Genomic DNA, 24,026 nt, shown 5'->3' with positions numbered 1-24,026 from the left:
CAAATGCAAGCTAAAATATTCATATTTAAAGAAATAAATTATTAACCTTCTGGTTCGCATGACTGACAGAAGTCACCAGAGCAGTCAAATTAATAAGTCATGACTACGAACAGGATAAGTTATTTAAAATACTGAAAATCAGTTTTCAAAGTTTAGGAAATATACCACGATAGAGTCTTTCAATTTCTTAATGCAAGCCAAGACTGTACAATTTCATATGAAAGTTTAAAAAATCCTATTCAACACATTAAATATTGAATCTTGGAGGAGTTTGAGGCAAACAACTTCCCTTTTGTCTTTCAAAATTCACTGTACGGAACTCAAGATTGCTGCCGACGTGCTGACAGCACGATTTCATACTTGGTGGCTTCCAAATTAGTTCATACATGCCAATCTAAAATACATTTATACTTCAGTATGATTAAAGTGGCAGAAAACAGGTTGAATCACCTACTAATTAACTAGTTGGTTAACTTAAACACATGGATGATTGGAGTGAAGTTACAGTAATCTGATGACACTTCTAAGCCTCAAGACATCTGCATTGAATCATTTTCATTAGTAACGGCAGTAGATCAAGTTACACTGGATTTAACTTTTACTGGTCATGACAAAAAAAGCTAAGCTCATTTGCTTACTTGATGTCCAACTGTGAATTGGATTGATGATAGGAACATTGAACAACATTGTAATTTAAAATAAGGCGTCTGCTCCACTCATCACTGTACAAGTGGTATTGCTCAATAAAGCAAAAGCATCCAATCTCAAACTAAGGAGTTCAATAGCAAAGGCTGCAGATGCTGCACACAAAAGTACTGCAGAAAGTCAGCAGGCCACGCAGCATGCAGAGGAAGGGTAATGAACGTTTCGGGCCAGAGCCCTTCTTCAATCAAGATGCGAGTAAACAGCAGGTAAGCATCTGAATTAAAAAAGAGGTGGGAGGGGGGAAAACAGAGAATAGGAAGCAGAAGGGGTTAGCAAGTAAGAGGTCTTGCGTGGATATGGTTGAAAGGGAAGTGAAAAAAAGCTGAGGTGATGGAGGGAGTAGCTTTCTGAATGGAAAGGGGTGGGGTGCTAGAGAGGAGACAAAGGGATAAATAAAGGAAGACATAGGGGAGGGATTTATCAAAAATATGGTCAATGATAATGCTATCTGGTTGGAGAGTGCCCGACAAAATACTACATGTTGTTCCTCCAATTTGTGGGGAGCCTCTGTTTGGCAGTACCTCTACTGATCCTCCCAGGCCCTTCCTCCCTCTGCTCTTCCCCTCCCCCTCAACCTTTGCATTCAGACACGAGCCTGCTTTTTCCTTATACCTTAAAGGGCTCAGGGCTACAATATTGGTTACCCTTTACTTTCTACAAATGCTATGTGACCGGCCGAGTTTCTCCAGCATTTTTGTGTATTGCTCTATCAAATTAAGAAAATTTCTCCTTTGGCCAGTCTACAAAATTCACACTACAACAATTTCTGTTTCAGTTTACAAATCCCAAAAAATTGTGTACATTTCGCTTTTATTTATATTTACAAGTTATACAAGTAAAAAATGTGCAATTATAGGGGAAGGAAGTCAGAAGGAAAAATACATTGATATGAACAGAAAAATCTACAGAACTTTCAATACAGGTATAGTTGTAACCAGATTTTAAGAAGCTGAAAATAAAGTCTCATGTGTTGATTACCAATAGACCAACAAGCAGACTGACACCGCGTGAAATTAATTTCTTACAATATTGGCAGGGAGACTGGACTTATCCAAGTCATCGAAATATGGATGATGCAAAGCTTGCTTTGCACAGATTCTTCTGGGAGGGTCATAAATCAACATTTTCTGGTAAAAAGAAAAACAATACATTAGAAAAACCACACAAAGTGAAACTATTTTAAGCAACATTAGACAAACAAAACATCCAGGTCATTGAATATCATAGATTCATGAATAACTAAAAAAACTGCAAGATCTACAATAAAAACATCCTACTTCAAGGACAGCAAATTTGACATCATTTTTTGCATTTTAGCAAAAGAGCACAATAAATTACAGAAACCTGTGCCCTGAGCACAGTGACCTATCTGAACTCATGTCTGTTTATTCCATTTTATATTTAGGAGAATCCAAGTACAATCTTTACTGACACTTTCAATGACGTTTGCACCTTAATGCAAATTGTTTTTTTTTTAAATTGAAATTGCCAAAAAAATTAGAACACCACAATTGCTTCCAATTACCAACCTCTATAATGCAAGCTGGTTTGGAAAGTAGAAACATGACAAATTAGTGTTTTGAACTTGCAGGCTCTCCCTGGGTCATGATCACCTAACTTATGGATGAAACCCTACATATAAACACTCAATAACATTAAATTCAAGGGACAGTTCCTACACGTTTGCTCCGACAAACAACACAAATTTCCTTGACTCGAGTTGCACTTTTGATGCCATTCATTCTGATACTTTGAAGAGTTATCAGACTAATCAAATATTTTCTGATGCAGACAAGAAAAAAAACATTTTTTTTAACCTCGCAAAAACCTCAAATTGCATCAGTGAGCCAACAGTCATGGATAAAAGGCAAAGATTAGTAATACAGTATAGTTCAGTGCTGATGACAAGGAGCACAAAGATCTCAACCCAGTGCAGAATTAAAAATTCTAATCATAAATGGCAGAAATCAGTGGCATGGTTCATGTGGCGGTTAGCATAACGCTATTACAGTACCAGCGAAATGGGTTTGAATCTGGCACTGTCTGCAAGAAGTCTGCACGTTCTCCCCATGTCTGCGTGGGTTGCCTCCGGGTGCTCCAATTTCCACCCACTCTTCAAAAACATATGGGGTTGTAGGTTAATTAGGTGGCATGGGTTTGTGGGCCAGAAGGGCCTGTGGCCATGCTGCATGTCCAAATTTAAATTTAAAAACCAGACACGTTTGCAACATCCACTTACTGCGAGCAGGTCCTGGCCATTCTGATCAATATTCTTCACTTGGGATAAATTCCCTGCTTTCCACTTAGGGAAGGTATTCTTGTAATCTGGTAAAGTTTCAACATCTGGCCAAATGTCATTGTTTGGTGTACCCAGCGTTCTGAAAGGAAGAAAAACTAAGTTTTATTTCTGTAAAGGTGATTCAATATTGCCTGGTATGTACATTGCATTGGACATTGCAAGCAATACTAATGGTTAGAAATTTAGAGCAGTGCAATGGTGATGTATTACAATGAATTCCATTAAGTGAAGTGCTTTAACCGTTACATAATTCAGACATTCATAGCAACGGGGCAGCTTTGTGGCCATGATTATACATTACTATTTTACCTTGCAGAAGTGGAAGCCATGCTGATCACAAAGTTAACGATTTTAAAAATAATTCAAGTCGGCATCAAGAAAACTTTCCCACAGCAGGCATCTAAAACAAGGGACTAGATCAAGACTATGTTCACATTTCTTTATTTGTTTACATGTGTACTCTCAAAGAGAGTGTGGTTTAGAGGGGACAGGAGTAAGAATGTCTTGCTCACAATTTGGGGACAATTGGAACCAGGTGGTGTTATGTGGATACAAGGCTCCAGAGTTGAAAATGCTATTAGGCAATTACATTAGATGTGGTGACAAGATCAAGCCGCTTCTCTTTATTTTAATAATAGCTCTGGATTACTTGGCAACTTTTTTTTGCCTAAACATGACAAACAAACAGTTGCCTATCTTATGTACATAAATGAATTGAATTGTAAATAAATTAAATATTGGAAGGTGATGCAAGAATGATGTCTCGGTTCCTGGATGAAAATATAAGCAGTACAGGTTTATTTAAAGTAGATAATCACTTGGACCAGATGAGATGCATGTTAGGTTGCAGAGAGGAAAAAAATTGTACAGGCCATGGCCATAACAAACATATAAAAGATTTGCACATGGATTGGAAAGTTGCAAACATTGCACTCTGTGAAATGAAACACACACAGGGATTAATCAATTACAGCATACATTGTATACTGGTGGTAGAGAAATTTTAAGAAATAATCAGGGACCAAATTAGCAGTCTCTTAATTGTGGTTTGATTGCCGTTAGGAGAGCAGCAGCAATCATCAAGGTTGCTACCATCAGTAAGGAGGTATAGTATAAGTGCCACAAGACTCGCACCACCAAGTTCAGGAATAGCTGCTCCCCCCCCACCACCATCAGACTCCTCAACAACAAACTCAATCAGGGACTCATTTAAGGACTCCTACTTTTGCACTTGCATGGATTTGTTGAAGGCAAATCCACTGAACTTTTGTGATGAAGGTTTGATGAGAAAAGTACAAACATCTGAATTTCAATCAGCTTATTATTTGATGTCTTTTCAAAGACCATAGATTAAATGAGGTTATAACATGCGTAAAATATTTGAACAAATTTTTTTCAGAATGAGAGAAGCATACAATGACAAAAAACTTTAAAATCAAAATCAGAGCCTTTGCTTTTCAATGAAGGAATACCAACCCGATAATGATTGTTTAATCCTATCAAAGAATACCTAGTTAATAAAATCAGTTTGGTCTATAACAGCATGTATTTATAATAATTTAATGAATTTAAAGTCAGTCCCAATGGCTAGGATCGAGAAAGATTGGGAACGAGACTTGAATACAACGTTTTCAGATGAAGATTGTTACTCTACTCTCAGCTTGATTAATGATTCCTCATTTTGTGTAACACATTGGTGATTACAATTTAAGGTGGTGCACAGTACTAATACCTACACTTAAATGATCCCATTTCTATGCAGCTATTGATCCTTTTTGTGAGAAATGTAAAATTTTTGAAGACTCTCTAATTCATATATTCTGGGAATATCCAAATTTAGAGATTTTGGAAAGATCTCTATCAACAATTTTCAAGGTTAACTTGGAATCCTGTCCGCTAATTGCTGCTTGATTTTTCTCGTAACTCAGATAAACCTTCATTGGCATCTTTGGAAAAAGTCTGAGTTTTTACTACATTGATAGCTAGACAAGCTATTTATTGAAATGGAAAGGAGATTAATCACCTACTCGTATGCAATTGTTATATTATGTAATGTCCTATTTAAATTTAGAGAAAATCAGATATTATAAAGATAGAAAGTTTCAATTGATGAAATTATGGGGCCATTCTTAGAATTTTTTTTATAACTGGAAGAATCAATAATTATTATGTGTTCCAGTAATTCTTTGACTGTTCTCTGCGGGTCACCAGTGATTCCACATTATTGATTTTTTTCATTATTAAAAAGTAGCCTTGATTAGAGGGAGTAGTTTTAGTCCATTAGTTTTTTAAAATTATTGTAATAAAACAGTCTAATAAATGTTTATTACTAGATTAAATTATTATAAGTAACTATTAATGTAGTTAATGTAGTTAAGCATATTTTCTTATGTACTCATTTTTCTCTCTCACTTTGGTATGTATTTACTTGTATAGTTGATGTAATCGTAATTATGTATGCTTATACGTTAAACTCAATTAAAATATTTAAAGAAAGAAATACACATAAATGTAAAGACAACAGGAAAAGTTATGAAATGTTTCAAGAATGAAGAGTTTAGTTCGTTTGAGGACAGTAGAAGTCGAGGCTCGCCTCTTTTGCTCCAAAGAAATTGAGTGGGAATCTTGTAGAAGTATTTAGAATCATGATAAGTACACAGAGTAAACCTACTGTTCCCATTGGAAGGTTGAAGAACTGATGCCAAAAGAACTAAAAAAGGGACAAGATAGAGGAGAGCTCAAGACCCAATTAATGGTTGGAGTCAGAATGTACTGCAAGTGAAGTTTCAATTGTAACAGGGCAAGGATAGATTTTAATAAGCTATGGCAAGGAGACAGGTAGCACTGGATAGGTCTGAGCTGGCCAGGCCTTTGACTGAACAGTCTCTTAACATTGAGATATTGTAATTCGACAAAAAAAAAAATTTTTTTTTAATTGGTGGTTGAGGGGAGATTTGGGTACTGTCAATCCCTAGCCAGTTCCAATCAGAATGTTAAAACAAGGCTACTAATCACACCACAAACAGGCTGCAATGAAGAATATTAATTCAAATTATTTGAGGGAGGGAAGAGACATTTAAGAGACAAAGAAAGTTGCAGAGTTGTGAAAGTCATGGAGTCTAGGTTGGGGAAAAGTAATAGAATTTTTTTATTATGGACGATGGTCGGAATAGTTGAACCGCTTGTTGGGAAAATATTAATGGTACACAGATGTTGGCCTTCTGCAGAAAGGAAGGACCTGCATATAAAGTTGTATTTAACATCAATCATATATACCAAGCTCTGCAACAGTATACTTTGCCAAGATTGAGCCAGAAACATTCTGGATTATTCTCTTAATGCATCAGTTTAGTTGACCTCTGAATAAATCACGTTGGTGTTTGCAGATCAACTCCAGTGTTGATTGATAAATTGCTCCTACATTGACATACCGGAAAATTCTGAAAAGTTGATCAATCTCCGAGTCCCCATGAAAGAGTGGTCGTTTGGTGGCCATTTCAGCAAATATTGTACCAATACTCCAGATATCCACAGGAGTTGAATAACGAGCAGAGCCCAGTAATACTTCAGGAGCTCTGTACCACAGTGTCACAACCTTTTAAGTAGAGTCACATTCAGAATTAATTATAGGCTTATAAACTTCACAACACTGTGAAAAAAATCACCTTATTTTTATGCATTTAACACGCATCGTAGAAATCAGGTGCGTTATATGCGTGTGTGCACTATATAAGAATATTTTTTTTACTTGTTGAAACAAAGCGCACAATAGCTGGTGTGGGAAAGTCGAACCAACAATTTATAGCAGGCGTGGGAATATCATAGCGGCATTGAAAGTACGTGCACAATTTATAGTGGCCATGGGAAAGACACACAAGCAATTTATAGCAAGCATGGGAAGTTATAGTGAGCATGGGAATATTGGCCTTGAAAGAACACACAGCAGGCATGGAAAATTTTGATCTTGGGACTATCTTTTTGTACCAAATGCCAATGGTATAACTATAAATAGAACATTCTGGCTAGGGCACAGCACCTTGTCAATGGCTCAGACCCATCCCTGAGGGAGGAGATTAACGTATCAAGTTAACATCAGAATTAAAATCCTGCTCAACTCTGAAGTCTGTCTTCGATCTATTTAAGTGATTCTTTCCAAAGCTGGTTAAATGTGTTGCAGCAGGATATCATCTATTATAATAGGTGATTGAGTAGGGGGGGAGAAGGGTGTTGAATGGGTATTAATTGCTGGAGAGTAACAGCGGTAGATACTGGCATGTGCTTTGTCTAATGTCCTATTTAAATAAAAATTGCTTTTGTCAGTCAGAATTTAGAATACTACACCCACACAGTAAATGCATGTGTACTTTATTTAAAAATATTTTTGAACCATCTATGATTTTCTGCCATCACGTGTGCACATTATACGAGTGAAAATGCAGTACACATTTGTAAATATAAAAAGGGCCCCCAAATCATTTCAGCTTGGATGGCTGCTGTTATATTCTAAGAGTTCAACACTCAATCTCTGACAGAGATGAAAACAATTCAAGCATATATCACTTTCCCCATAGGACAATTGACAATTAGAGCTCATGTGTTGACCAAGACTTTGCATGCAATAAACAATTGTAAAATTTTTAACAAGGTAGGTCTAATTTCTAATATAATTTTCCTTTTATCTCCATATCAAAAGTGAGATCAACACATTCAAATTTCAGAAACTTTGGTTATTTTACTACAAAAATAAAAATTATAACTGGCTCAACATTAGCTGTTAAAACCATGAGTAGAGAATGGAAGTAAGGTGAAGAAAAAGATTCAGCTAAGCATGTAATACAGGTGCCTAACCTTTTATCTGGAAAGCCAGGACCAGACATCTACTTTGGCCCTCTTAAGCCTGCCCGCCCGAGTCACGCCACCATCTCTTCCCCAACCCTGTCCGAGCTATGCTACATCTTTCCTCACTGTTGTATCAGCACCAGGGGAACAGCGTCTTTCTCAGTCTCCCTACACTGACACAGCAGTTTTAGCTGCATGGCAGATTATACGTAGCAATGATGGCCATTGAGTCACTGCCGTCGGGCTGACTGAAAGCACTGAGATGCTGGATGGGCGTCAATACAGCGATTTAGAGGTGCTTATTTTGTGGAACGATGCAGGATATTCCAACACGAGTTGAGCAAGGGTGATGCTCGATGGGTAGTGTTCTTATAAAGTAATGATACCACTAATTAGCGACGCATAATGCGATGGGATACATGGGAATTGAGCAAGGGTCACGTCGGGTCATGCTTGGTGCCAAACTCCATCTTTGATGAGCAGATATCATTGATATTAAAAAAAGTGCCGGTTTTTGGAGGTTGCCGGGTTTCAGAATCTCAGATAAAAGGTTAGGCACCTATAGCACAGGTAGAGTTATTACTCAAAATATCAACACCCCGAAGAAGTGGAAAGCAAGTAACCAAAAACAAACCGAACAATCTACAGAATAACTCAAAGATGAGAAGTGTGAACGAAACAGAATTTTAACACACAGGTTTTGATAGCATGAACATTAAAACAATTTTAGCATATCACAAGAACTTTGTTTCAAAAATTGTTATCCATAACGGTGAACTAACTGGCTGGTTAAACTTACTTCATGTGTATAAACTCTGACAGGGACTCCAAAGGCACGAGCCAGACCAAAGTCAGCCAACTTAATAACTCCTTTACTATCAATCAGTAAATTCTGAGGCTTCAAGTCTCTGTGCAAAACCCGCCTTGAGTGACAGAAAGCAATCGCTTGTGTGATCTGGTATAGATAACTCTAGCAGGGAGAGATAAAGCACGATCATTAATATCTGCCAAGATATTTTCAATCTACAGATAGCAAGACTGACCCCTCCTTCAAAACTTAAAATTTGCTTTGTTTGACCGTTAGGAACAAATGCAAATAGAACAATGTCAGAATGTGGCATTGTGCATAACTAAACCATGGGGTGGTACAGTGAGCACAATGCTGTTACAGCACCTATGACCTGGGTTCAAATCCAGCATCATAAGGATTTTATATGCTCTCACCATACGTTTCCTCTTGGTGCTCCAATTTCCTCCCACTTTCCAAAGACATATAGGGTTAGAAGGTTAATTGGTCACACGGGTTTATTTGGACTGGACAGGCTCCTGGGCTAGAAGGGCCCACAACTGTGTTGCATCTCAAAACTAAGTAAACGAAACCAGCACCCAGAAACAAGTGCAAATTTGCAATGATGGAACTTTGAACTGCTAGCAAAACAAAAACCTAGTTTATTAATATTCTTCAGGAAAAGAAAATTGCTATGCTTTCCCAGCTTATCCCATGCAATATTAAAAGTGATGCAGCTCAGAAACGTATTCAGTTCCGTGACAATTGGAGATAGATAACAAGTACAGGCCTTACCAGCAACATCTAGTCAAATTAAAAACTACAATTAAAAGGGCCACAACTCAGGCAACACATAGCTGTGCATCAATGCATATCAAATTTAATACCCAAATGCCAATCACAACCATCTTTCACTTCACAGACATCAGATCCATCTCTGAAGGAAATATTTTACTTGAATCAATTCTGGAAGTTTTTATAAAATAACTATGAAAATAAACATTATTTTGTGCAGAGGAACTTAGTGGGTTAAACAGCATCCATAGGTAGAAATGGTCAGTCAACATTTGGGGTCTGAAACCTTTATCAAAGCCAAAATAAAAGGTTAATTTACATTATACATGTGGGGAAAGTAGCCAGGGGAGGGAACTGGAGGTGATGACCTTTCCCACTTTTAGATATGTAACTTTACCAGAAACATCATGGACAATTTTGAGATTAATAAAATTTATGATTTATTAATAATTTCTTGGAGGCATCTTTCGCAGTGGAATGAACAAAATACAAATTAGATTGAGCCTAATAGCTGACAATGGCAAAGATGCATAATTGAAAGTAAAATGTGCTTTCCCCCCCCCCCCCAAAAAAAGTTTTTCCAAAGATTAAAAACCTTCAGCTTCACCAATGAAATACAGCAATCTGAAAATCAGATAAATTAATTGGCACGTGCAACATCAATTATGTCAATACTATATTAATATCATAGACAAAGACTAGAACAATTAATCAGAGAACATGAAAATATGCAAAAGGTTATAATCAATAAAGACAGTCAGATATTACAAGGAACCTAAACAATGAAGTTTAGATATGCCACTTTAAATTAAAACACTAATAATTTTCAATTTGTCCCACTAATCCATGCCAAAAAACTTCAATATGCATGTACTACGATACCTTAACTAGCATTTGGTCCATCATCTCTCGAGAAGGCAAGGAATCCAAATATTTTTTCAGATCCATCGATAGGAATTCAAATACAAGATATAGTCTTGCATCTTGCATGAGTATATCTTGAAGGCTAAAGGAAAAAAAACATGCAAATTGCTGTTACCAATCTCACAACTCCATTAAGATAATGGTGTGAGTAAGTAAAAATACAGGACCAACAGTGTACTTATATAGCAAAGAATGATACATAACCAACACTTCAGGATCGAGCCTTCAAACAGTGGAAAAATGTCAGCAGGAGTCTGAACCAAATGATTGGGGGGGTGTGTGGTTGAGGAGCAGTCCCAAAGGCAGGGGTAATAGATGGATAAGGGAGGGAGAGCAGAGCAGCAAGCAGAGAGAGGAGGGATGGATCAGTAAATAGAGAGGGAAGAGGTGGAGAGTTAAAGGAAAGATGACAAAGGGAGGCAGAATGGAGAGGTTAGCTGAAACCAGAGACAGAGACATCCAGTTGGAGTGCCTCGATAGAAAATGAAGTAATTTTTCCCTCCAATTTGCAGGTGATTTTGGTGGGATAGTACAGAGCTCATGGTCAGAGATGCGAGTATGGGAGTGGAATGCAGAATTGAAATGTCTGGCCACTGGGTTGCAGACAAAACAAAGGTGCTCAGCAAAGCGACCTCCCAATGTGTGCCCAGTCTCTCCGATGTAGAGACCGCCACAAAGGGAGCACTGGATGCAATAGGTCATTCCCATGGATACACAAGTGAAGAGTTGCTTTGCCTGAAAGGATGGTTTGGGGCCCCAAACGAGATGTTGGCACAAATGTTGCACATCCTGTGACCACATGGGGAAGAGGCCTGGGTGGGGAGGGGGTGGGTTGGTGGGATAAATCCTGTGTTTGCTGCCTTTGGGAGCAGGGCAAATGAGCAGGAAATTGAGGAGATGCAGTTGAGGGCTGAGTGGAGGGGAAACCATGTTTGTGGAAGAAGGCAGACCTTTCAGATAATCTGAACTGAAAGACCGAATCTTGGGAGCAGATGCAGCAGAGACAGAAAATTGCGAGAAGGAAGTAGAATCCTTGCAAGAGACTGGGTGTGAGGAAGTGAGGTGGAGGTAATTGTGGGAGTTGGTGGGTTTGTTAAATATGTTGGTGGAAAGTTGGTCTCCCGAGATGTAGACAGAAAGTTCAAGAGAGTGCTGTCAGACCAGACGAACGTGAGATCAGGGTGGAATTTGGCAGCAAAGCAAATGAAGTTGACAAGCTCATCATCGTTGTCAATATAGCAGAGGAAGAGTTGATGGGCCTTGCCTGTGTAGGCTTGCTCCAGAAAACCCACAAAAAAGCAGGCATAGCTGGGAAGTATGTGGGGCACCATGCAGGTACCCGTGGCTACTCCTTTGATTTGAAGGAAGTGAGGAGTTAAAGGAGAAGTTATTAATTGTGAGAACAAGTTCTGTTAGGCAGAAAAGGGTGGTGGTGGAGAGTGACTGGTTGGGTCTCTTGTTAAGAAAGAAACAGTGCTTTGACATGTTCTCTATGAGGGACGGAGGTGTAAAGGGATTAGACATCTATAGTAAAAATGAAGCTGTCCAATTCAGGAGCGGATGGAGCCAGAGGGTTGAGGGTAGGTGGGAGCTGGAGGGCTAGGGAGGTCAGAGTATTTGGAGGGTAGGGGAATCACTGGAGAGAAAATGGGGGTGGGGGGGGGGAAAAGAGATGAGAGGGACTGAGGGTTGGGGACTTAGAAGAAGAGAGGAGCTTGGAGGGGGAGATGGGAGTAGAGTAGGGAGAGGTGCAGGGGGGGGGGGGAAATATCAGGAAGTGTAAGGGGTGGTGGGGGTTGATGAGCTCATGGATCCAGCAGTGAGGTCAGGACTGCAGTGTGTGTGGATGTCATCATGTGCCACGTGGTGAGAGTCTGCTTTGGAAGCTGCAGCCCAAGGATGGCCAGGACCCAGATGAGAGTCAGTGTGAGAGTGGCAGGGTGCTCCTGCGTCTTGACCTTGGAGGTAGTTGGCGACCAAGACGCCGGGCACTCCTGTTGCAGTCGACTAGAGTCAAAGCTGTAGTTGGCAGCCAAGATGTCAGGAGTAGGTGTATTAAAACATTTTTTTTAAATATTATGGTAATCACAAACTACCTTCAAATGCATAGAATAAATCAGCAGGTCTCTTGCTTTGACTGTACCCAGGTTGGTAGTTGGATACATTTAAAAAAGGGTCAGCCAATTATTACACTATTAATGTGGCCATCAGGTTTCTGTCCATCAGCCATTCAATACTATAATCAATGTTTTATATTAAAGAATGCATGTGAGAAGCTCAAAATTATTTGATCTGTACAAATACACATGAGCCATAGTCAATTTAAAAATTAGTTCAGTTTTCGCTCACTAGCAAATTTTTTTTGGATCATTGCAAATGGAGCATTGTTATTCTCCTATTCAAATGTTTGAAATCAAAATTTGTAAAACATCTATTAAATGCACATCTAAGTGCGATTCCTTGGCACATTATACCCATAGCTCGTAAACCATTTCAGTTCTCCACAATATTTTCTGGCTAGTTTTAAATGCCAACTGAAAACCAGTGCCATTACTATTTCTAGGACTCTATTCATTAACTCATGTGCGTAGGCATTTAGCATTTAGCAAAGCACTCAAGTTTCAGATTTACAAACTCCTGGAAGAAATCAAAATTTTCCATTAGGAACTGAAGTAACCCAATGGATAACTGCAAGGAATCTTGATACACTCAATACACCAAATAGAAATATCTGGTCTCTAAGTTTAAAGCACCGCACTCACCACACGACATTAGGATGTTGAAGTTCTTTCAAGAGAGAGATCTCTCTGATTGCAGTGCTGGGAACACCTTCCTCTTCACTCTCCAATCGGATTTTCTTCATGGCCACTATCTGTTGGGTAGTTTTATTACGACCTTTATAAACAACCCCGTAGGTACCTTAAAAATACAAATTAACATTTTTCTCAAGGAAACAATGAATTCAGCAAAACAAAAATTGATTCGAGTAGAAAAGAATTCCAGTAATTTTCCAGAAAATTGCAATGATGAGTTAATAATTAATTGCTATAAATTCAGTTTTCCTTCCACCCACCATGGGACTATTATTTAGATTGTTCAACTCTCCCCATGGCCTCTCCAAGCTTATTCTGTTCACAAATTTATCTCCTTTGCCCATTTTCATAACCTAGCTACTACATCTACTGATATTACTAATGCCTCTTGAATTTCTCTCCACTCTTCCAAATATGTTGCCACAAACTTAAAATAAAATTTCAAACATCTATTCCTGTAGATTACTATCCCATCTCTACTGCCTCTTCCTTTCTAAAGTCTTTTAATGCATTGTTGCCTCCTGAATGTACTCATTTCTTCCTGAACAAGATTAAAGGAACATATATCTTCCAACTTGTGCCACTCCCAATTCCAATCTCTGAACACCTTGAATTTGAATTGATTTGCTCTTTGCTACCTTGGTCTCAAGTTCTACATCATTTAACCTTTTAATTCTGTTCTTTAATCTCTGACTAACCTTTCAACCACATGCCCCAACTTCACTTCATAGATAAAATTGAAATTTTGATTGAAAATGCTGATGGGACATATGAAGGAATTTCATTGCAGTGAAGAACTTAATAATTGTTGTATATTTATTTCTGAAAATTGGGAGAAATTGGATCTGAAGCATTTGATAACTTGGATTGGATGCACTGCCTGCTTGTTCAAAGCCAACGCAAGCATTTTGTTCCAGATCCTCAAATATTAAGCTTTGAAAATGTTTCTCACCTTCACCAATTTTCTCTATCTTCACATAATCATCCATACTCATGTTCACACTTCAGCCTGTTAACAAAATAGATATTTACAAATGACATTACACAACGAATAGATTTCAATTTATAATGTTCAATCCAACAATAGAATCAAAATTTATTGTCATGAACAAATCATGAAATTCAATGTTTTACATAGTGCAAACATTCATATTATAATCATCTTTTGACATTATTATAAAAAAATTAAAATAATAGTGCACGAAAAGTAAGGCAGTATCTTTGGTTCATTGATTATTCAGGAATCTAATGGCAGCAGAAAAGAAACTGTCTGTGTCACTGAGTGCTGATCTTTAGGCTTCTGTACCTTCACCCCCCTCCCCCCCAATGGTAGCAGTGTGAAGAGGGTATGGCCTGGGTGGTGAGGGTCTTTGAGGATAGAAGCTGCATTTTTAAAAAAAAATTTTTTCAAGACACCGCCTCATGTAGAGGTCCTCAATAGAGTGAAGTCTGGTTCATGTGATGTTGCAGGGCGAGTTAGCAACCCTCTGGAGTTTATTTTTGTTCTGAGAGTTGGCGCCTCCATTTCAGGCAGAGATGCAACCAGCCAGAATGCTCGCTACAGTACACTTGTAGAAGTTTATGAGAGTCTTTGGAGACATACCAAATCTCTTCAGACATCTCACAAAGTATAGCTGCTGGCGAGCCTTCTTTGAGATTGCATCAACATGGAGGCTCCAGAACAGATCGTCGGAGATGTTGAAACCCAGGAAATAGAAGTTCTTGACTCTCTCCACTACTGAGGTCTCGATGAGGACTAGGTCATGTTCCCCTGACTTCATCCTGAAGTCCACAATCATTTCCTTGGTTTGCTGACACGAGTGCAAGGTTGTTGCCATTACATCATTCAACAAGCTGATTGCCTCCCTTCTGTACACTTCCTCATTGCAGTTTGTGATTCTGCCAACACTTGTGGTGTCATAGGCAAACTTGTAGATGGGATTGGAATTGTGGGTATAACGAGTGGAGCAGTGGGCTAAGCATGCATCCTTGGGGTGCGCCCATGCTGATGATCAGTGAGGAGATGTTGTTTCCAATTCGTACTGACTGTGGTTTTCCCAATGAGAAAGTTGCTGAGGTGGGGTAACAGAGGCCTAGAGTTTGTAGCTTCTTGATCAGCACTAAGAGAATAATGGTATTGAAGGCCAAACTGCAGTCAATGAAGAGCAGCCACATGTATGAGTTGCTGTTTTCGAGGTGATCCAGAGCTGAGTGGAGAGCCAGCAATATTGCGTCTGCAATGGAATGATTGAGACGATAGGCAAATTGTAGTGGGTCCAGATCATTACTTAGGTACATGTTAATTCTAGCCTCTCGAAGTATTTCATCACAGTAGAAGTTAGTGCTACTGGGCACACTACTCTTCTTGAGTACCAAGATAATTGATGCCCTTTTGAAGTAGGTGGGAACCGCTGACTGCTGGAATGAGAGGTTGAAAATGCCCATGCACTCCAGCTGGTTGGTCAGCGCAGATTTTCAGTACCCTGTCCTGCGCCGACAGGGCCTGACACCCTGCAAGGGTTCACCCTTTTGAATGATGTTCTGATGTCACGCTCAGTGACAGATATCTCAGCCTTTTCAGGGGTTCTAGTAGGATTACATGTTAGAACCTAAAAATTACTCTAAATCTGAAGCATCACATTAATGCCACTGGTAATTTAAGTTTGATCAAAACCAACACTACTACCAGAAACTTTTTCTCAATAAACAGTCTTACAGGAAACTATTTTTGTTGCTCATCACTGCTTCTTTGAAAGAAAACAGCAAATAAAGTTACTCCGATCACTTTCTGCTACAGATCATTAGACAATTATGAAATGAAAACAAAGATCCTACACACCTTTGTTTTTTAATCCCTGTTGTAATCTCCCCCACCATGTAAATATGGATTACTGTTTAGTTAGCCTATGTTCAGACTCACTGCTCTTAGGACCTGTCAAACTTGTTTCTTCACACCTCTGTACAGTTACAGCATCCAACGTTAACTTGAGAAACAGCATCTCATCTATCTGAAGATAATGAAGCCTTCCAGATTCAACATCAGATGTTAGACTTCAAGCAACACCAGAACCACCCAAATCATCTGTAGTGTTGCTTCATTTTTCTCCCTCCATGAGTACAGCCTAATTTACTGGTTTAAATAGAAGACCACAGCTGCTGAAAAACTGGAGGAACACACAAAATGCAGGAGGAACTTCACAGGTCAGGTTGCATTCATGAAAGGGAAAACAATCAGTTTCAAGACTAAACCCTTCACCGAGAATAGCAAGAAACAGGTAGATGGCCAAATAATGGACAGGAGCACAGATTGGCAGATGATAGTTGAATAAAGGAGAGAGGAGCAGACACGGATAATGCAGTTATTGTCTGGCACATTGGCCTCGACCTTGACCAAACTAGACAACAGCTTTCAGGCACCTCTTCCAGCTTAACCCTTGAACAGAACCCCACCAAGCAACATCAGGCTACCATCATCAACCGTCAATTCTTTCACCTTGTTTCCCCCCCCTCCAAACAATGTTTGGATCTACCTCCTAACCAGAGCCCACAAAACCAACTGCCCCATCATGCCTCAAATTCATTTATTCCCCCTTAGTCCAGACCCCTCCATCTAAATCCAGGACACCTCCATCACTGACAGTCTCCTGGGCTGGTCTGTCCCATTTTTACATGGACACCTAATCCCAATATAGTTCGATCTCCATAAAAATAAAGGCCTCAAGACTCAGCTTCTTAATAACAGCCCTAACCAGTCTCCCTCCACCACCCTCCTCCTGTGCCTGGAAGAACTTGTACTCACCTTCAATAACTTATCTGGGCAGTCCATTTTCTCCAAATCCAATATGCACTAAGAGTACTTGAGTGTCTTTTCGTTAGATACAAGGATCAATGGAGTAAGCCTAACAGGCAAGGTTCCTCAACTGTGTTACATTGTCAACTACATTGGTGCTGCTTCCTGCACGCATGAATTTGTTAATTTTGACAACTTTCCTGCCAACATCTACCTTGACGTTAAATTCATTTGGACCATATCTGGCAACTCTCTCTCCTTTCCCAATTGCCCAGTCTCCATTTCAGGAAACTACAGACATTTTTATAAACCCACTATAACTTGACTACACTTCTTCGCTTCCCATCTCCTGGGTCTTTGTATGGGTGTTGGGTGACCTGCTGAATTTCTCCAGCCCTTTTATGTACTGCAGTTTTTTGAAGAGGCCACACCAGATATAGCAAATGAACCCTACAGATTCACAGATGACATGTTGCCTCACTTGTAAGGACTTTTTGAGACCCTGAAAGGTGGTGATGGGAGTTTATAGATACAGGTGCATCACTTGGTGCAGTCATAGGAATGTGCGCTGGGGCAGGGTGATTAATGGGAAGGGGCAAGTGGACAAGTGTTACGAGTCAGAGGACCCCAAAATCCAGCAGCCATAGATATTCACCAAGATAAATGGTTACTTAAACAAAAGTTGCTTTTAATTATCTTTAAACATGAAAATAGAATCAAACTTTAGCTTAACTAACCTAACAACCCCCTTCTAATTCTACATGCACATATAATGTGTGTGTAAGTTCAGAAAAGTTCTTTGGTTCACAGTCCAATCTCACTTCTCATTCCTCCAAGTTCACTGGTTGCAGGCAATTCTTATACTGTGCACAGAATTTAACATTTATAAAATTCATAAGGCTTTGGTGCTTTACAGCTCAGGAAGGTTCTTGTCAGTTTTCAGAGAGATTTGTTGTACAACAATAGACAATAGGAGCTGGAGTAGGCCCTTTGACCCGTCGAGCCAGCATTGCCATTTTACAGATCATGGCTGATCACTACCATCAGTACCCCTTTCCAGCCTTATCCCCATAACCCTTACTCCTTTGCCCACTAGTCTTATCTAACTCTCTTTTGAACATAACCAGCGAATCTGCCTCTACCACCCTCTGTGGCAGAGCATTCCACAGATTCACACTTCTCTGGGTAAAAAAAATGTTTTCTCATCTCTGTCCTAAAGGGCCTACCCTGTATTCTTAAACTATGCCCTCTAGTCCTCGTCTCCCCCATCATTGGGAACAAGTAATCCGACTTCACCCTGTCTATCCCCCTGTTAATTTTGTATACCTCAATCATGTCCCCCCTCATCCTTCTAAACTCCATCGGATACAAGTGAAGTTTTTCTAGGCTTTCAGCATATGTCAACCCCGCCATCCCTGGAACTAACCTTGTAAATCTGCACTGCACACTCTCTATAGCTAGTATGTCCTTCCTCAAAATTGGAGACCAGAACAGGACGCAATACTCCAGGTGGGGTCTCACCAGGGCCCTGTACAACTGCAGAAGGGCGTCTCTGTTCCTATACTCCAATCCCCTCTTTATGAAAGCCAACATGCCATTTGCCTTCTTCACAGCTTTCTGAACCTGCATGCTAGTCTTCAGTGACTGGTGAACAAGTACTCCCAGATCCATTTGCTCCTCCCCACTCCCTAGCTTGTCTCCATTTAAATAATACTCAGCTTTCCTATTATTGCCCCCAAAATGGATAACCTCACATTTGCTTACATAGAACGTCATCTTCCATTCAGCAGCCCACTCCCCCAACCTGTCCAAGTCCCTCTGCATTTTCCTGACATCCTCCTCACACCGCCACCCAGTTTCGTGTCATCTGCAAATTTGCTAAAGTTATTAATAATCCCCCTCATCCAAATCATTTACATAAATTACAAACAACTGAGGACCCAATACCGATCCCTGCGGCACTCCACTCGTCACATCCTGAAAAAGACCCGCTTACCCCAACCCTTTGTTTCCTATTTCTTAACCAATTTCCTATCCATGTCAGCACCTTACCTCCAATACCATGCTCCCTGATCTTGCCCACTAGACTCCCGTGCGGTACCTTATCAAAGGCCTTCTGGAAGTCCAAATACACCACATCCACTGGCTCTCCCAAGTCCACCCTCTTTGGACATCTTGCTGACGAAACTTGCCCCCTTCAGGGTTCTCCATATGATAACCTCTTTCTTCCAGATCACCAGAGTGCCTTTTTGTTTCTCTTATTCCAAGTGAAACATGAGACAGCCAGTCCTCTCCTCTTGCATGAACTACAAAGGCTTTGACCAGACTGAATCAAGCACTTACAACCTGTCTTCCGCATGGGGGTTTCCATAAGCTTGCCAGCTTGTCCTGTCCCAGTCACTGGCTGTAACACTGTAGAAATGATCTGTGTGTATGTCTCTCTCTCTCTCCCTGTCTTCCCTCCCTCCATCTCTCTCTCTCTCTGAGAGAAAGCCTGTTTGACTCTCTCTGCTTGCAAAACCACACAACCTTCCTCAAACAGCTCCATACAATCTGCTGTTCCAACAAGATCTTTTATCTGTTGCCTTTTATAAGCAACAATCGATTAGTGAAGTCTCTTGGGCACTCTCCAAAGCTCTTGCAAAAGCAGTGGAGCCAACATGCATTGGCAGAGCTCCAATATTTCAAATAAGATCTGTTTTAGTGTTTGTATGTAACCTACTATAACAAACCTTTCCCAATTTATTTCCCAAAAATATATCTATATACTCTGTCACACAAGGGAGTCATGGAGAGTGATCCCTATGGAAAATAGAGAGGCAAAGATGCAATGGAAAGTGGGATATTATTGGAGGTGAGTGGGATGGTAAGCAAGGACAAGGGGAAACCCTGTTTTGTGGTGGGGTGGAGAATGAGTTGAGGGCAGATGTGTGGGGAAAAGGAGATGCAAGTGAGGGCTGCATTGATAGCATTGGAAAAGAACCATAGTACACAACACCACAGAAACAAGGGTCCTCAGCTCATCTAGTCCATGCTGAACTATTACTCTGCCTCGTCCCATTGACTGCACCCAGATCTCCCATTCATGTACTTAATTTTTTTCCCTTAAATGTCAAAATCAAGCCCACATTCACACTTCATTTCACACTCTGTTTAGTTTCTCTCTGGTGTTCCATTTGAACATTTTACATTTCACCCCTAATCTCTAGCTTATGTCTCACCTAACCACATCACCCTTCTTCACTGAAGATCTCTGTTGTCCAAGAGTGGAAAACCTCATTATGCAAACAGATGCAGCCGAGATGGAGGAATTGAGTGAAAGCAATAGCATTCTTACAAGAGTCTGGTTTGTAAAAGATGTTAGCTGATAGTCTGCCCCCTGAGAGGGAGACAGATCAAGAAAGGGCAGAGTGGAAGTTTAAATTTGAGGAGAGTTGAAAATTCATTTGGTTCCTCTCTAGTACACATCTCCCCAGGTTGGGACTCACAAATTGGAACAGCACCTTGAATTCCATTTTGGCAGTCTTCCACCAGACGACATCAAAATCAATTTCCAGTAACCTTCCCCTTCTCAATCAACACCCCATCACATCATTTCCCTGGACCAATTCCACTTTCTGCTTTCCTTCCCTTTGCCCCTGCACAAACCTACCTTCCTCCAGTTCCCCACCCTCTTCCCTTCCTTTCTCCCATCAGAGTGCATTTTCCTCAGTCCTCTGCTATCACTTCCTAGCTTCTTTTATCACAAACTCCCCCCCTCCGCCCCCTCAACCTGTGCTCTATCTTCTCCCACTTTTATTCAAGCACCTGCCTTTTCCTTGCTTTTGCTGATGAAGGGTTTCAGCTCAAACTATTGATCATCTTTTGCTTTTCACGGATGCTACCTGACTCAGTTCCTCCAGCTGACTGGGGGCCATGTGCATTTTAGAACATTTACTTAATTGCCTACATTAAGCATTCACACTTTACAGCATTTTTTTCCTCTCTCCCTAACTGCCTCCATTAAATTAACCAAATGACTGGTATGGCTTAACCCTACTGATCATGGGTCCCATCGAAGATCTCCCGTTATAAAATCTATCACCCTCTCCCCCCCCCCCCCCAACTTAATGCCAGCTTATTTCCTCTCTCCATACCCATCCTAAGAAAGGGGTTGCAATCAGAAACCTCATTTCGGTTTCTCCTTACAATTTGGACTACCCTGCATCTGGTTTTCAGTTCACGATTCCCAGTACCTGCAGTTTTTAAAAACTTTCCATTTAAAACGCCTTCCAGGGATACGAGAACACCTCACCCAACTTAAAAGCAACATGTTTATTCCTCAGAAAGTTTCCCCCAGGAAGGTTGATAGACCTTCCGAGGGTCAGCAATTCCTTTCGAATTTGAATGGACCAGAACACCAGAAACTTCTTCTCAAATCAAATGTCTCTAGTGTTTCCCCACTCTCCCTCCCTCCCCCCCCCACTCTCCCCCCCACTCCCCCCCACTCCCCCCCTCACTCTCCCCCCCACTCTCCCCCCCACTCTCCCCCCCACTCTCCCCCCCACTCTCCCCCCCACTCTCCCCCTCACTCTCCCCCTCACTCTCCCCCTCACTCTCCCCCTCACTCTCCCCCTCTCCCCCCCACCTCGCATTGTTCCAGCTTGAGAACGTTAAAGGGGATGAAAGGCATTGCCCGCACACCACAAATATGAGCCCAGGCGGCCAGACAAGAGGCCTCCGGAGCCCCCATCCCTTCCAGCAACTGCCCGAATACCCGAAGGGTGGATTAAAAGCTGAAGCTCTACCGTTGTGAGAGAGGCTGCGGCTCCGTTCACGGCCTTGAACGGATGAGACCCACGTCCCCCCCCCCCCCCCACCCCTCCCCAACCTGCGCACTCAAGAGTCTGCGAGGAGCTCCGGTGCTTGCCACCCACCAGACCGTAACCAAGTCGCCTGCCTTCCCCTTCCCCACCCCCGTCTCCCTCCGCGACTCGGGCCTCGAGCACTCTCACCGCTCCCGCCGCCACCGCCGCCGCCTGAATCTCACCGACTCCCTCCAACCGCCGCCGATTCAAACCGGCCGCCAATCAGCGCCACCATTTGGTTTCAAAGCGACCAATCGGAATTGAGGGCCGGGTCCTTCGCCGTCCAAAGAGCGTGGGCGCAGGCGCAGACGGGGAAAGGTGACTGGCAAGTCGGCGGATGGGCTTCCCCGAAGTTGAACAGCAGCCCAAGTCAACTTGTGGCAACTGCGTTAAACACATTCCAGAAGCCATTATAAAATAAAGCAAGACAGGAGGACGCAGCAGGCCCGAACCTGCCTCAGGCACTGTTCATGCTGGTAGGGCCAATGGCCATCGGGCAAACACGTGCCGTGAAGCGCGGAAAGGGCATTGAAGCTTGGTCTGTCCGTTCACTGCAACAGAGCTTCCCGCAGCTATCTTGGCACTCACCCTGCCTCAGGATCCGGGAGGGGATGTCGAGAGGGAAGGTGGGTCTGGCCTACTGCAGGGGGGCAACCTCTGTACCTGCAGGAGTGTAAGGGGTCAGGTCGACCTGAAGGGATCAAACCCCACCCGGTCAGGGTGTCAATCACCCTCCGGGATATAAGCCTGCGCCGGCCTCCCTCAGAGTTGCTGCAGCCACAGCCAGCCTGGCTCTGTGGAAGTCTTTGTGGATTAAAGCCTGTTGTACACTCTTTACCTTGTATGTGTCTATTCACACACATCCTTTCAGAGGAGTGGGGCATCCTCACATCAAACCCCACAAACCATCATCACCCTATGGGATGGATAGCCAGAATTGGATATGTTCAAAGAATGCAACTGTGTTAACTGTTTTCATTTAAAATTTATCGTATTTCATTTTCCAGTAGACATACCTTGAATATCATGAGGGACCCAAAAGATCAGATTCATAATGGAAACACCCTGATAAAATACTGACTTCTAATCAGATCAGAAGTCAAACACGAAAGTCCTGATTGAAGTAAAACACTTCAAAGTGTAAGGAGAAACTTGGGTCAAACAGTGTACTTTATATGGCAAAGGTAAAGATATATAGTCGATGTTTTGGGCTTGAGCCCTTCATCAAGGAATGAGAAAAATTCAGACAGGCCCCTGAATAAAATGGTGGAGGGTGGAGGAACACAGGCCCAAAGGCAGGAGGTAATAGGTGAATACGGGAGAGAGGGCACACCAGCAAACCAGTGTGTTGGGGAAGGGAGGATGGATGGCTCTGACTGAACCAAAGATACAGCTTTACTTTTCCTGCACTACTATTTTTATATTTTTTATATATTATTGTTCTAAGCTGGTTCAAAATATAAATGATAAATATAAATTACTAGGACACTGTTGCAAAACACTGAATTATGTGACTTGTTCATGACAATAGATTCTGAATGGAGAGGGAAAGGGATGGAGAGCTGGAGGAATGGAGGTAAGAAGGACAGGGAAGAGAGGCGGACCAGAGAGAGGGCTACATGAAACTGGAGAAATTGATGCCATCTGTTGGAGAGTACGCAGAAGGAAAATTAGGTGTTACTCCTCCAATTTACGGGTGATCTTAGTTTGACAGTACATGAGGCCATAGGGTAAGGTGGCAAGGGGGCAATTAATGGGAAGGAATAAGTGGATGAGGGAGTCACAGAGTGAGTGGTCCCAGCAGAAGGTGGAGAGGGGAAGATGGGTCCAGTGGTGGGATCATGTTGAAGGTGCCATTACAGAGGATAATGTGTTGGATGTGGAGGCTGGTGGGGTGGTAAGTGAGAACAAGGAGAATCCTGTTTTTGTTGTGTCTGGGGGCAGAGGGGACCAGGGTAGTTCAGTGGGAAAGGAAGGAGATGCATTTAAGGGCTGAGTTGATGGTGGTGGAGAGGAAGCCTTTTTTGGAAGAAGGAGGACATTTTGGTGATCTGGACTGGAATGCCTTATCTTTGGAACAATATTACTGAGGTGGAGGAATTGAGAAAAGGGAATAGACCTTGCAGGGAACTGGGTGTGATGAAGTGTAGTTGAGGTAGTTGTGGGAGGTGGAGATTTGTGAACAATGTCTGTAGAGAGCTTACCTCCCAAGATGGAGACCGAGAGA

At 41.5% G+C, this 24,026-nt stretch overlaps 1 protein-coding gene and 1 long non-coding RNA gene across 4 annotated transcripts in view; one reads left to right on the top strand and one right to left on the bottom strand.

Moving 5' to 3' along the window:
* Positions 1–1,498: 1,498 nt before the first annotated feature.
* Positions 1,499–22,020, bottom strand: cdk1 (cyclin dependent kinase 1). 2 transcript variants are annotated; one of them, XM_069900731.1, is made up of 8 exons: positions 21,947–22,020; positions 14,115–14,171; positions 13,112–13,268; positions 10,308–10,431; positions 8,643–8,813; positions 6,436–6,599; positions 2,945–3,083; positions 1,499–1,832 (listed from the first exon to the last, which is right to left on the bottom strand). In XM_069900731.1, the coding sequence occupies exons 2-8, from the start codon at positions 14,155–14,157 to the stop codon at positions 1,719–1,721; spliced, it is 912 nt and encodes a 303-aa protein (XP_069756832.1). In that variant the 5' UTR covers positions 14,158–14,171; positions 21,947–22,020; the 3' UTR covers positions 1,499–1,718. The 2 variants fall into 2 exon arrangements, with proteins under 2 accessions (XP_069756832.1, XP_069756833.1); XM_069900732.1 differs by lacking the exon at positions 21,947–22,020 and adding an exon at positions 21,740–21,788.
* Positions 21,759–24,026, top strand: part of LOC138744485 (uncharacterized) — a 61,612-nt gene continuing 59,344 nt past the window's right edge. The window contains exon 1 of one of the 2 annotated variants that reach the window (XR_011345568.1): positions 21,759–22,425. This is a non-coding gene — a long non-coding RNA (uncharacterized lncRNA). The remainder of the gene's footprint in view (positions 22,426–24,026) is intronic. The other variant, XR_011345567.1, reaches the window with a different exon arrangement.

The sequence above is a fragment of the Narcine bancroftii genome, chromosome 10, assembly GCF_036971445.1.
Source record: "Narcine bancroftii isolate sNarBan1 chromosome 10, sNarBan1.hap1, whole genome shotgun sequence".
In the NCBI taxonomy this organism is placed as follows: Eukaryota; Metazoa; Chordata; class Chondrichthyes; order Torpediniformes; family Narcinidae; genus Narcine; species Narcine bancroftii.
Note: the sequence above shows the minus strand (reverse complement) of the source record. Positions and strands in the feature narration are given on the sequence as shown.